Source organism: Felis catus, chromosome B4, assembly GCF_018350175.1.
Source record: "Felis catus isolate Fca126 chromosome B4, F.catus_Fca126_mat1.0, whole genome shotgun sequence".
Taxonomy (NCBI): Eukaryota; Metazoa; Chordata; class Mammalia; order Carnivora; family Felidae; genus Felis; species Felis catus.
Genome location: NC_058374.1, coordinates 36,895,302 through 36,909,610, shown reverse-complemented (window position 1 = coordinate 36,909,610; position 14,309 = coordinate 36,895,302). Strand labels below are relative to the sequence as shown.

Genomic DNA, 14,309 nt, shown 5'->3' with positions numbered 1-14,309 from the left:
ATGTAAACATTATACAAGAAGGTGGGGTAGGAGAGACAATGGGAGATATATTGATTTAATACTCTTAAAATTTTCTATACTTTTCTTGGTTGCCTGACTTATTAGATAAAATCATTTTATTTTCCTATTTAATTATCCTTTAGTCTATAGAATGAAAATGTAGAGCTAAAGCCAGAAAACTAAGTTAAAGAAAAGAAATTGAAAACATGAAAAGAAAATGGAGTTGGAAGTGGAAAATTAAAGACCAAAAAAAATAAGGGAAACTTAAATGTGCCATACTGGACTACTTTCTGTTAGTCTGATATAGATGAAGATCCTATTTTGAGGTAAAACCACATCTCATTTTTAAAAACATAATTTTAAAATGTTTTTTAAAAGTATTTTGTCTATTTTAAAAAATTTAGAAACTACAGAATACCATTAAAAGAAACATTAAAAACATCCTAAGTTTTTCCTTTTTAATTTTTTCAGTTATGTATGTGTGTATGCACACATATGTTTAGGATCATGCTTTGTATTCAGCTTCATATTCTATATTTATTACTTAGTATTTTGTCGTGTCTTTTTGGAGTTGATGGAGATAATCATTAAAAAAATCCTATGACCAATATTTTGAAGATTAAAATTATCTTTTTTTTTTTTTAAGTTTATTTATTTTTGAAAGAGAGAGAGAGAGAGAGAGAGAGAGAGAGAGAGAGAGAGAGCATGAGCTGGGGAGGGGCAGAGAGAGAGAGGGAGACAGAATTCGAAGCAGGCTCCAGGCTCTGAGCTGTCAGCACAGAGCCTGATGTGGGGCTTGAACCCACGAACAGTGAGTTCATGAACTGAACTGAAGAACTGAAGTTGGAACTTAACCTACTGAGTCACCCAGGTGCCACAAACATTAAAAAAAATTTTTTTTTATTATTTTTGAGAGAAACAGAGTGAGGGTGGGGGAGGGGCAGAGTTAGAGGAAGACACAATTCAAAGCAGGCTCCAGGCTCTGAGCTGTCAGCACAGAGCCTGCCCGCAGGGGGGTTCAAACTCATGAACTGAGAGATCAAGATCTGAGCCAAAGTCAGTCGCTTAACTGACTGAGCCACCCAGGCACCCCCAAACAGTTTTGGTTTTTAAATGCATACTACAAGTTTGATTGGAATGATTATTGGGATAGGATAGGGGCAGTGGGATTTTTTTATTCTCATTTCTGAAACACCACTAAAAACACCCTGACCTAGTTCTATGGCTTGCGGGTAAAGTCAGGATGAAAATAAACCACTCATTCTCAGATAATAATAATGATAAAAAGTACTGAAGAATAAAAAGGGTTTTGATTGGATCAACAGTTGAGTCTTTAAGGTTGGCCCGCTAACCAAAAAATACACAGGTGATTTTAATTAGGTTTCTTCCTCCATGTGTCATAATGCTCCAAATAACCAGGTTACTGCTATAGCTTTAGTGGTTGCTAGCACCATCTGGAATAATCCATAGATGCAGGGTGAAAAGAATTTATATACCATCTAAAATTTTTTTCACTCTAAAAACAGCAAATATTTGTATCAGTAAACTAACGTTATGAGAAGTTTAATTTTGAGAAAGAGCAATTTGATTCATGAAAAAATCTTGCTTCATTTTTTGGTCTTTTCTAATGCAAAGGTCCCAATCTGTTTTTTTCCATTAGGATATAATTGATATCAGATTAAAAAAAATCAAAACATTAGCATAGAAAATTATATAGTGAGGAGAATCAAATATAAACATGATTTGCATTTTTATTTCTTTTACTGGTATCTGTTTTTATTCTCTGTGGCTAAATATTTCTGTGGATATTCAAGATGGCAGAAAGTACAGACCTGAAATGTGACCTTAGCATAGCCTATTAGTGTGCACTTCCATCAGACCTTTTATTTTACCATCTATGTGACTAACTTACTGTTTGATTTTGAATAAATTTTCTATTTTTACTACTTTTTAAGTGGTTTTATTTATTTTGAGGGAGAGAGAGTGTGCACGCATATGAGTGGGGAAGGGGCAGAGAGACAGAGGGAGAGTGTGAATCTCAAGCAGGCTCTGCGTTGTTAGTGCAGAGCCCAATGTGGGGCTTGATTTCACGAACTGTGAAATCATCTCCTGAGCTGAGGTCAAGAGTTGGACCCCTGACTGAGCCACCCAGGCGCCCCTCATTTCTAAAATAGAAATAACATAGTGCCCACTTCACAGGTGTATGGTGAAGTGAGGTGAGATAGCACACAGGAAAATGCACAAGGTGCACCCAGCAGCTGTTTGTTGTATTAATCAGCTCTGGGGAGCCATCCTTTCTGGATAGAGTATTCTTGGCTGCAGGTTTTTTTCCTTTAGCATTTTGAATATATCATGCCACTCCCTTCTAGCCTGCAAAGTTTCTGCTGAAAAATCAGCTGATAGCCTAATGGGTCCCCTTGTATATGACTGTTTTCTTCTCTCTGGCTGCTTTTAAAATTCTCTGTCACTCCTCACCATTTTAATTACTGTGTATCTTTGTGTGGACCTCCTTGGGTTGATTTTGTTGTGGACTTCTGTGGGCTTCCTGGATGTGGATTTCCATTTCCTTCCTCATATAGGGAAGCTTTCAGCTATTATTTCTCCAAATAAATTTTCTACCCTCTTTTCTCTCACTTCTTTCTGAGATTCCTATATTTCCAATGTTACTACACTTGATGGTGTCAATGAGTTCCCTAAGTCTCTTTGCATTTGTTACTATTATTTTTTTCCTCTCTCCTGTTCAGCTTGATTGTTTTCCATTACTCTGTCCTCCAGGTCACTGATCTGGTGTTCTGCTTCCTCCAGTCTATTTCATATAGTGTATTTTTAATTTCATTTACAGAGTTCATCTCTGATTGGTTTTTTATGTTTCCTATCTCTCTGTTAAGGGTCTCACTGAGGTCTTACTCTCTTTTCTCAAGTCCAGTGCGTATCTTTTTGTCCATTGTTTTAAATTCTCTATCAGTAAAGAACGGGTTCAAGCTTAAGTGACCATCAACTTAATATAGGCTGATATATGCATAAGATGTTATGTTGAAACCTAATGTTAATTGCAAGTCAAAAACCAGTAATAGATATGCAAATAAAAAAGAGAAAATATTTCATAACATTGATGTCAGTAGCCTTTCCCTATTTCCAACATAAATCTCTGAATTGGTTTCTTTTCTTCTGCTATTTCAGACTATCCTATGTCTTTCTTTTGTTTTATAATTTTGTGCTTCATAAAGTACGTGCTTGAACACATGTTTCTGAAACACCATTGTTACCAATTTGTTTCCATTGGTAGGAAAGAATTTTGAATTGTTAGAAAAATTTTGCAGCAGAAATTCTTTGTTTGTTTTCAGCCAGTTTTTGGCATAAGTGCTATATATTTCTAAATAAAAATATTCTTTTTTATGCAGATACATGAAAAGCTTGATTTTTCTCCTCCCTTATCAATAGGCAAGTGAAAGACCAGAATAAGAAGGTAGCAAATCTGAAGCACAAGGAACAGGTGGAAAAGAAGAAGAGTGCGCAGATGCTTGAGGAGGCTCGACGGAGGGAGGATAACCTCAATGATAGCTCCCAACAACTACAGGTTAGAACCTGAGGAGAATCCGAAAGGATCGGGTGAAGAGATTGATCCATGATTGCATGTTGTTTTTCTCTTCATCTTTATCCTCCTCTTTTTTCTCTTTCTAACCCTGCTTGCTGCCTTCCTCTGAGACCAACTGTTTAGCAATAAAGGAATGGCTTTAAATAGAAAAGGCAAGTTTTATTCCACAGCTTTGTGAGGACACCTCAGCATAGGAGAAAGTTCATCTTCAAGTTGATCGCATTTAATTGGTAAGTTCAACGTCAGTTTAATGAGTGGGTTCTCTTAAGCTTCAGGGTGGTCAGTATTACTATTTGCCATTTTCCTTCATTAGAGTACATTGCTAATCTTGGTTAACGTCTGTTTAACTTCATTCTGTTTTTTTATTCTTCTTTTACCTTTATTCTCTCTGCTTTTTCCTTTCTCACTTTCTTTCCCTCCTTTTTAAATATTCACTTTAGAGACCATATTTCACAATCATACAGGATGTATAAACTATACTTTTTCACTTCAGTGGAGTGATAATTTTTCAAAAATTAGGTGTAACTAAACTCCATAACAGTACTAGTGATGATATGGTAAGTTCCTGTTATGTGCCCATTACTTGAACTAAGGCCTTTGGTCATTCATTATTTCTAACCTTGACATTGATCTTGTGGGGCAGGTGGTTTTGTGCACGTTTTACAGGTAAGAAAGTGACTCTGAGAAATTGAATTATTTACCTGAATGCACACAGCTCTGTAAGTGGCTCAGCCATGATTTTACCTGAGACTTTCTGGATCTGTAACCTGTCAGAATGAAGTTTAAATTTTAGAGAAGCATATCTGCTAATTCTGCTAAGCTGCCGCCACTTTGTTTTTCTCTCGTTGAAACTTTTAATTTGGTTTGAGAGAGTATTTATGCCACAATTGCATTATCCTGCAATCTTTACTGAAGAGATTTGTGGGACATTTTTAGACTTCACAACAGATCCATTTCAGACACAAAAATCTGACTTTTTAATTTCTTTTTTCATTCCTGTTTTATATAAATTTTATTATACAGTGCATGGTCCTTATAGAAACAATACACATCTTTTCAAATGCAGCACCTTTTGATAGAAGCAGCGTACCGGTTTTCCCTCACTGTTGCCAACAGTAGTTGATATTATCAATTTTCTTCCTCCTTTTTAAAAAGTTTTTTTTTTTTTTGTTTAATGTTTATTTATTTTTAAGAGAGAGAGAGAGAGAGAGAGAGCAGGGGAGGGGCAGAGAGAGAGGGAGACACAGAATCTGAAACAGGCTCCAGGCTCTGAGCTGTCAGCACAGAGTCTGACATGAGGCTCGAACTCAGGAATGGCAAGATCATGACCTGAGCCGAAGTTGGACGCTTAACTGACTGAGCCATGTAGGTGCCCCCCCTCCCTTTTTTTAAAGTGCCAGTCTGATGGATGGAGAATATTTAATTTAAAAACAATTTTTTTTGAATGTTTATTTATTTTTGAGACAGAGGGAAACAGCATGCGAGTCGGGGAGGGGCAGAGAGAGAGGGAAACACAGAATCCGAAGCAGGCTCCAGGCTCCCAGCTGTCAGCACAGAGCCTGATGTGGGGCTCGAACCCATGAACCGTGAGATCATGACCTGAGCCGAAGTCAGACGCTTAACCGACTGAGCCACCCAGGCGCCCCGGAAAATATTTAATTTTTGTTTTAATTTACATTTATTTGATTACCAGTGAGGCTAAGTATTTATTCATGTCTTAAATATTCATTTGTTAATATAAATCAAATGCTTTCTCTCTTCCGTGTTGGCCTTTTCCCCAAGGATTTTTTTGGTTTGTTTATCCTGTTTTGAGAACATATAAATATTTGCCTATAAATATTTTTAAGTTGCTCTGGACTTCCATTTTTTACCTTCTTAATTTAAATTATTTTAGGATATTTTGTGTGGTGAGGGTCTTATTTTTCTTCATTGCTAACAATTTAACTAGATCATTGATAGGAAATTATTTCATTGCTCATTTCATTGAACAATTAGGCTATTTCTAGGATTTCATTCAGCCTCCTTTGTTGAACTAGTATCACAATGTTTTTAATTACTGAAAATATTTAATTTATAAGACAGGCCCTTATTTATGTTACCTCCTTAATTTTTTCATTTGTCTTCTGTCCTCCACCCCTTTAATGTTTTCTGTTACCAGTCTGTCTGCGTAAACCAAAAGATGCCCTTTTAATCTTTTGTCAGTTTTTATGTTATTATCAAAAGAGCCTTCACATGTAATCTCCTCTTTACTCTTTGTATGATTTGAGAAATAAGGACATCAGATTATTTATTTTATATATTATATAGAAAACTAGTTTAGAGTGGATGAATGACTTTTCCAAGGTGTCTCAGTAAGTGATGGATATAAAAATAATGACAAATGATAGCTCATGGCCATATGCAAGATACACATGGATGTAGTTCATTTAAATATAGTGAAAAGAGTATAGGGTTACAACTAGGATATTTTCCATGTGATCTCAGCTCTTGTACTAACTAGCTCTGCCACTCACTTAACCATGTTGTTGCAAATGACAACCAGTGGTAGTCAACATCCCTAGCACCCAGATTGTGATCTCTAAATATGAATCTCCACTAAAAAAAGCTAGTGATCTTGGAGAAATGGCTAATCAGAATTCATGAAAGTATAATAGTAGAAAAGCAATTGATTTTGGACTTGTATTAAAAATAGTTCTAATACCTGAATTTTTTTGTGTGTTTTAAATTTCTGCATATATATTTGGGTTCATCTGTTGATGTTTTTGTGAAATAGGAAATGTAGAGGGAAGGAATTATTTTAGTATTTCCACTATAGGCATAATAATTCTAGGATTAAAGTATATTCTTTATCATGTTAAAAATATGGTATATTTAATTTTTTCAGATTTGATGAATAATGAATAATCTTTATCAGGTGCCACCTTGCCTTCCAAAGTTTAATTCTACTGATGATATTAGTAAATACATAGTATGTTTTCTTTTGTTTGTGAAGATTAAAACCTGGTTTAAGACAAGAAGGTTAATTTTCACTTTTTGTTATTCAGTGACTGCCAGTTATGGTAGTTCATTGGTGTCTTCACTCTTCCTAGTAGAAGTTACAGTTTGCCACAAAGCAGTGATATTACTTTTTAAATTTGTCTTTCATTATTCTGCAAGATTAAATACGTTAGAAGAAGTACATAAAATACACATATACACACAATGTAAATAATACATGTAAAGTGATCATCTCAAGAAATTAGAAGATTACTGGCATCCCAGAAATCATATGTATATTCCTTCCTGATCATTTTTTCCTCCCTTCCTCTAGAGGAAATTATTATTTTGGCTTTTATTGTTCTTTGCTTTTCTTTGCAACCTGTGTATATATTAAATAAGTATAGGTTAGTTTTGCATATTTTTATTTTATGTAAATGAGTCATCATATTTATTCTGTGACTTTTGTTCAGCATCACATGTGAGGTTTATTCATGATAGTTGAGTGTAGCATTTGCACATTTGATGTCCTTGCTGTACTGTTTTTTTTTAATTCAAAATCCCATGTTTTATCTTAAAAGTGTTTTGAAAAGATAACTTCATTTCTTTCAATTTTCCATTTTTTGAATATTCAGATGGAACTAAAAGTATTACTTTTTGGCAGAACGTGAGTTTGGAAATAAGTTGTTACTTTACTCCTTGTTTTTGGTTCAACACATTAAAAATGTTCTAAAAAGATTAAACAAATTCCTTACATATGAAATGAAAATGATACCTGAAAGTGGAGAGAACCTAGGAATCCTGCAGACTGTAAACTTTGGCATTGTTTATCATGGCCTTAGATACGAGTGCCCTTTCTTAATGTAGGACATTGACATTCCATTGTATTCTGTTTGTACTTTTGTGTTATGTATATTGTCTGAGATTTTTTGGTTGTAGAAGCCCCCTTTTACTCTTAAAAATTATTAAAGTTCAAAACATGATTTTTTAATGTAGGTTATAATTACCATATATACATATGCAGTTAACTTACTGACTCAGCTATCCATCATCTTGTTGTATCTGAAGATACAGCTCAGGCAATATAAAAATACTTATATAAACGGTTCTTTACAGTATTGTGGGTAATTGTGAAATATTAGAAACAATCTAATTGCCTGTAGGTAGGAGAGTACTTGAGTCTTCTATGGTACATCCACAAACTGGAGACTTGGCAGCTTTAAAAAAAAGTGAGGAAGATCTCTAATGACCTGATATGGACATCCTGTTAAGTTGGGGGGAGGAGGGAAGCACAAAGACTATCTATAGTATGCTACTCTTGGTATAAGAAAATACACTTATATCTCATCTTTTTTTTTTCTTTTTCAAAAGAAAACAGGAAGGATAAACTAGAAACTAAAGAGACCAGTTATCTATGGTAGTGATGAGAAGAGTGGAAAGAGGGGAAATGGGATTGGGGTGGTAGGTTTGAGGAGAACCTTCTGTTATGTAATAAAGACTTTGACTCTCCGAACCATAGTACTATTTCACATATGCTAAAAACTAGGTAAACAAAACCAATCAAGATGTGGGGTGGGGTGGGGTGGGGGGAAAAGCCAAAAAGAATACAAACACTAACAGGTAAACTTGTTTTATAAATGTATAATACAAACACCCTCAAAGGGCTGGGGAAGAAAGGAACTAACCTAAATAGTTTTGGAAGACATTGTCTTGACTGAATGCTAGAAAGCTAAAGACAAAGAACTATACATAAATGTTGTAATCTAGTAATAAATGTGTTTCTCACAAAGGATAGGCTAGCCATTCTGAGAGCACTTGATATGTGTACTAGAATTCAAGTAAATATAATGAGGGTGAGCTTTTCATTGTTCAAGCAAGAAGTTATAAATAAGTGAAGTGGGAAGGCTTAAGTAAACCCTGTAGCGTTGTACTGGAATCAGAGATATTAGTATGAATTCATGGTATTTAATTTATATGCAAATAAATATAGAAATACTGATATGTATATATGTATGGGGTTGTTATATATGCTTATATTTCCTCTTTGTCCACCAAGAAGGCTTAGAAGTAGTAAGCACACCTAACACCCAGATTCTGGTTTCTATACACCTTTCTTCAGTAAGATGAACCAAGGCATCTTGAAGAAATGGTTGATTTCAGGGTTGGGGCAGGGAAAATATGCAGTGAGCCTGGATAACTTTGTGGTTCCAGAAAATAGGAAAATGCTCAACAAAAGAATGCAGGCTTGTGAAAGAACATAGGAGCCAACCTGAAGGAGCACCTAATGTCTCATGTTAAAACAATTTGAGTAAAAAGATAAATAATGGTAATATTTGAATTTAATCCATAGAATGAAATAAATATGAGCTCATACTGATATAAATAATCAAATGCATAAGTAAGTAGGGGGGTGAGAGCAGTTCTTTCCCGAAGAAGATTTCTAATTAGTAAGTGTAGAAGGATGCAGATTTTTAAAAATCACCACGAAACAAACACCTCAGTAATAAGTGTTGCAGACCAGATCCAGTGATGGTTGTGAAAATTAGTGGGTGAACATTTGAGGAATAATAGTCTCAAAATATATTCCCTGAGATGTTTATTAGGTGTAAAGGGAAGACTAACATTTCTGTGAACAGACCTAATAGACACCACCTTAACAGAATGATTCAGGTTAGCATTAGCAGTAGTCAGATATTGACATCATGGTCCCCTTGATATGATGTACTGAGAAAGTAGACAATCTCATATCTGTGCTCTTTCTCCAAAATGTATAATCTTATTCCAGTTATGAGAAAATACCAGACAAATCCAAATTCTGGAACATTTTTATAAAATAACTATGCAGTACACTTTAAAAGTGTCAAGATTGTGAAAGACAAAGACTGAAAACTATTGTAGATGGAGTGGCACTTAGAAGAAATGTTAACTAAATGAACTGTGGGATCCCGGATTGAATCCTAAATCAGATACAGGACATTAGGGGAAAACTGTTGAAATTAGAAGAAGGTCTTTAGTTTTGTGAAGAGTATTGTACCAATGTAAATTTCCTAATTTTGATCACTGTACTATGGTTATGTAAGCTCTTAACATTAGAGGAGGCTGGGTGGAGGGGTATATGGGAACTGTGTACTAATTTTGCAGCCTCTCTGTATTTTTATAATTAGTTCAGAATTAAAAATTTATTTCAAATTGTCATTGACTCTTTTCTCAGCACTTTTTTTTTTTTAATGTTTATATATTTTTGAGAGAGAGAGATAGAGGATTGAGCATGGGAGGGGCAGAGAGAGAGGAAGATACAGAATCTGAAGCAGGTTCCAGGCTCTGAGCTCTCAGCACAGAGCCTGATGTGGGGCTCAAACCCACGAATTGTGAGATCATGACCTGATCTGAAGTCAGAGGCTTAATTAACCGAGTGAGCCACCCAGGCACCCATCTCAGCACTTTTAATTATCCACTTCATGTTCTCATTCCCTTGAAATAAATGAGCTGTGAATTTCAAAAACATCTTACCTCCAAGCTTAATGATACAGGATAGATATCTTGGGCTTTTTTCAAATACCATTTCTAAATTTGCAAAGCAGATATTACTGTGTTCTCCATATTGAACAAGTTGATTGTTCTGAAAATCTGACCTAAATCATAAAGCTATGATATGAAAATATGGCTATTTTATTAGAGTTGATGTACCTTGATTAGTCTATATCCCTCCAAGATATCAGGCTTAATTTTTACTCATTTTCCTTAGACATACTTGATGTCTTTTATTTATTCAGTATAAAATTATCAAATGCTTTCTACGTGTAAAAGTTTGTTGCTAGACTTGATTATATAGTAGTGAAAAGCCATGCTCCCTACAGCCTCTGGAGCATATTGCCTTATGGGGAAGACAATGTAACATAATGATAAAAAGTCCATAGAAATTAATTTTGGGGACTTGAGTTTAAAAATCATCATTGAAGTCTGTAGGAATCAGTCACATTGTCTAGAGGTAAAATATTAACAGAAGAACCTGGACTTAGAGCTGAGCTGTTGGAATCCTCAGTAGGTAGAGATGGGTTTGGGTAGGAGAGGGTAGTGTTTGAAAAGAAACTAAAATGAAAAGGCCAGTTGAGATGGGAGAGAAAAAGGAGAATATGGCATTATAGAAGGCAAGAGAGAAGATGGTCTCCAGAGTGGGGAGTAAGTACATCATGGTAATGGTGCTGAGAGTCTGAGAAAGAGGACAGCATCATTGAGTGGTCTGATCCAGTGTATTCAAAGTGGTCAAGAAAGAGCAGTGATCTCCCTGGGCTAAAGTAGATAAATGTCTTCCATTCTATCTTATTGACCTTGGAGATAGTAGATGGTCCTATACTGATCTATACACTTGCCTTGGCCAGTTTTTCTGTCACACACTCACCAAAATTCACTGCCCTTCACCAAGTCTTTGTAATGTCTATCTTTAGGTATATATGTGACTGATATTAAGACTTGATTATACAATGGTTACTTAAAGTGTTTCTAGTATGATCCATATATACATCTAAACTATTTTACAATTCCATTCAATATTCATGAATAAAGTACATGAATGATAAAAACAATGCTGCACATATTGGTGATGACGCATATTGGTGATGAGCCTTTTCTGCTATCGTATTTTTTAATTATAATGCCTCTTCTCTTGATAGTCTGCATTTAATTTTGCTGAACTTTGTTTCCCTTACTCAAGAATTTAGCTCTGTATTAAATTTAGTTCTGAGTTGTTTCATTAATATTTTTTTGTAAGCTGTATTTCACCTTGATTGGCTAAATAAGATTTCAGAATAATCTGTAGTTGTCCTCAGTAAACATTTATTGTGTGCCCGTTATGGAACTGTCACTGTGCTGAGTGCTGTGATATGCTCTTTTTGTCAAAAGGTGTGTTATAGTGCAATTTGTAAGTAATTGCTGTATAAAAAAACGAAATTAGGCAAATCCCAGCAATAAGGACCTCCTAAATAAACATTATATGAAAGCATAATCTTAGCTGATTTGACTGATGGTGATGTTGCGATTAGGAAATCTCTTTGTTGAAAGGCTGCCTATCTTTATAAGGTTCAGATCAGATGCTTCCTCCCTTGTGAAGCCTGCCCAAATCCTCACAGTTGGTATTAACCAGGCCTCTGTTGTAATTCCATTAGACTTTGTTTCTGCTTTGATATCTGTTTTATCCTACTTTATATTACATACTAATAATTTGTGTGTTGTTTCCCCCATATATTTGAGTTTGGGAATTAGGTCTTGGTATGTTGTACATAGTTGGTTCTCTCTAAAAGTGTTTATTGATTTCAGTTGAATTGATACATGTCCAGAACCCTCATTCACAAGCATCTTAGCCTGGCCTTTGGAGTCTCCCATCAACCAAACCTTTAAGTATTTCTAACCTCATTTTTAGGTGAGATACTTCCTAGTATAGCTACTATATTCTAGAGAAGCTATAGTGTTGATGTTTCGTAAATACAGTTTGTTGATTTTCTAATCTATGCTCTTTTTCTTATACAGAATCTTTTCCCGATGGATTTCCAGTTTTACCACCTAAACATTCTGGCTTAAAATTAATCTTTATGATCTGTACCCTGTTTTGTTATTGTCTTATCTATTGTTCCTCAGCCTATATGTTTAATTATACTTTGTCATTTTATACTTTTTAATATATTATAATTGCTTTTGTATGATTTAATCACTTTCTCTTCTGTGCTAGTTTATATATGCCTTAGGTTAAGGGCTGTTTTAAACATATCTTTTCAGCCTTTCTTAAATATTGTTTTACATAGGCAGCCATTCACTAACTGCAGCTATAATTGTTATAATAAAATTTAAGTTACAAATAAAAAAAAATTGTATGATGCTACAGTATTTAGCATTCTAGTAGTCTTTAAAATTTCATAGATTACTCTTTAAGGACTTTATATATATATATATATATATATATATATATATATATATATATGTATATATATATATATATATGTATGTATATATGTATACACACACACACACACACACACATATTTTAAATGTTTATTTTTGAGAGAGAGAGAATGAGAATGAGAATGCGCAAAGGAGGAGCAGAGAGAGAGGGAGACACAGAATCTGAAACAGGCTCCAGGCTCTAAGCTGTCAGCAAAGAGCCTGACATGGGGCTCAAACCCATGAACCACAGGATCGTGACCTGAGCTGAAGTCAGCCGCCCAACCAACTGAGCCACCCAGGCACCCAGGACTTCAAATATTTTAACAAAGAAATGTTATCTGCAGTTAGTTGAGAATATTTACCTTATATGTTTTTATTTTTTAAGTAGTAACACTCACTTTGTCTTTTGACAAAACTACAAGTTTTAGTCATATTCTAATAATAAGACAAAGTAGACTGAAGGTGGGTAGGGATGAAGCTTGGTTTGATAGTGGTTTGGTGCTTTGTTTTTATTTATAACAAAGATAAGTATTTGAATTTAACCTTGAGAGAGGGTACTGTCACAGAGATTAATGGGACTGCTGAAAGAACACTGTGGCTCTTGTGAGTCAGCCCTCCTGAGACCAATGAATATTAACAACAAAGTTCAAAGAAAATGAAAACAATAGAAATAGTGACAGGAAAACTTTATGTATATTTAGACATATTCTCTTTTCAGAAGCATTATCAGTGAAACATTTGTGTTTTTCTTTAAAAATTGATTGGATTTGCTGTATCAAAAGCAAACATTCTTCCATTTGGGTAAGAGATGTTTTTCCTTTCTGAAATGAAGATTACTTATGTTTGGTTTTCACATTGGCCATGGGGGTAATTATTTAAGAAAACATTAAAAAAATTAAGATTCTCTGATCTCTTTCTAGAAATAGTATGTGATGTGTCACCTAATATATTAGGTACCTGTAATATATTAATGATGTTCTTGTAAAAATCAATTTTGGTTCCTTAACAAATATTCTCCTTGACCTATTTAAAGATTTAATCCTATGTCATTTCTTCCTCTTTAATTTTTTTCTTTGGCAAAATAGGTCTTTTTCTGTCTAGAATATGGACATAGGTGGGTGTTTATGGTGTTCTCAAGAAATATTAAATGGACTTAGGGATCACACTGGAAAAGTATATACAAATTAGGTCCATTTTTACAACCTTGTGCATAGTTGCTGGAATTAAGTTGAAAATTTGGCTTTCCTGTAGGTGAAGCACCTACTCAAATTTTTGGCATGTGTGCAGTTTTTAAAAGGTTGTAGCCCGAACTGTGCTGCTTTTTACCATTTAGAAAACAAAAAACAAGTCATAAATTTATTCTAAGGAACTCTACAGTGGTTGAAATAGACTCTGCAGATACTTTTCTCTCTGGCCAAAGTTCAGTTCTATTTGATTGCCAGTGAAATTTACTGAAAGAATGTTTATTGATAATATTCATGTGTAGTTTACTAAGATGCTTCCTACTGTTAAGGTTAGCCCTATTCTCTCTCTCTCTCTCTTTTTTTAAATATTTATTCATTTTTGAGAGAGAGAGTCAGAGAGAAAAGGAGACACAGAAACCAAAGCAGTCTCCAGGCTCTGAGCTATAAGCACAGAGCCCGATGGAGGGCTTGAACTCATGAACATTGAGATCTGACCTGAGCTGAACTCAGACGCTTAACCAACTGAGGCACCCAGGTGCCCAAAGGTTAGCCCTATTCTATGGGAACTTTTAGCCACATCCTTTTAGCTTATTATAAGAATGCTCCCCATAAAATAATGG

At 34.7% G+C, this 14,309-nt stretch overlaps 1 protein-coding gene across 13 annotated transcripts in view; it reads left to right on the top strand.

Annotated features, from left to right (window-relative positions):
* ERC1 (ELKS/RAB6-interacting/CAST family member 1) overlaps positions 1-14,309 on the top strand; it is a 515,425-nt gene that overhangs the window by 224,160 nt on the left and 276,956 nt on the right. For all 13 annotated transcript variants that reach the window (XM_023256613.2, XM_023256607.2, XM_023256611.2 and 10 more), the window contains one exon: positions 3,442-3,577. In XM_023256613.2, the coding sequence (XP_023112381.1) occupies positions 3,442-3,577 (136 nt within the window). The remainder of the gene's footprint in view (positions 1-3,441; positions 3,578-14,309) is intronic.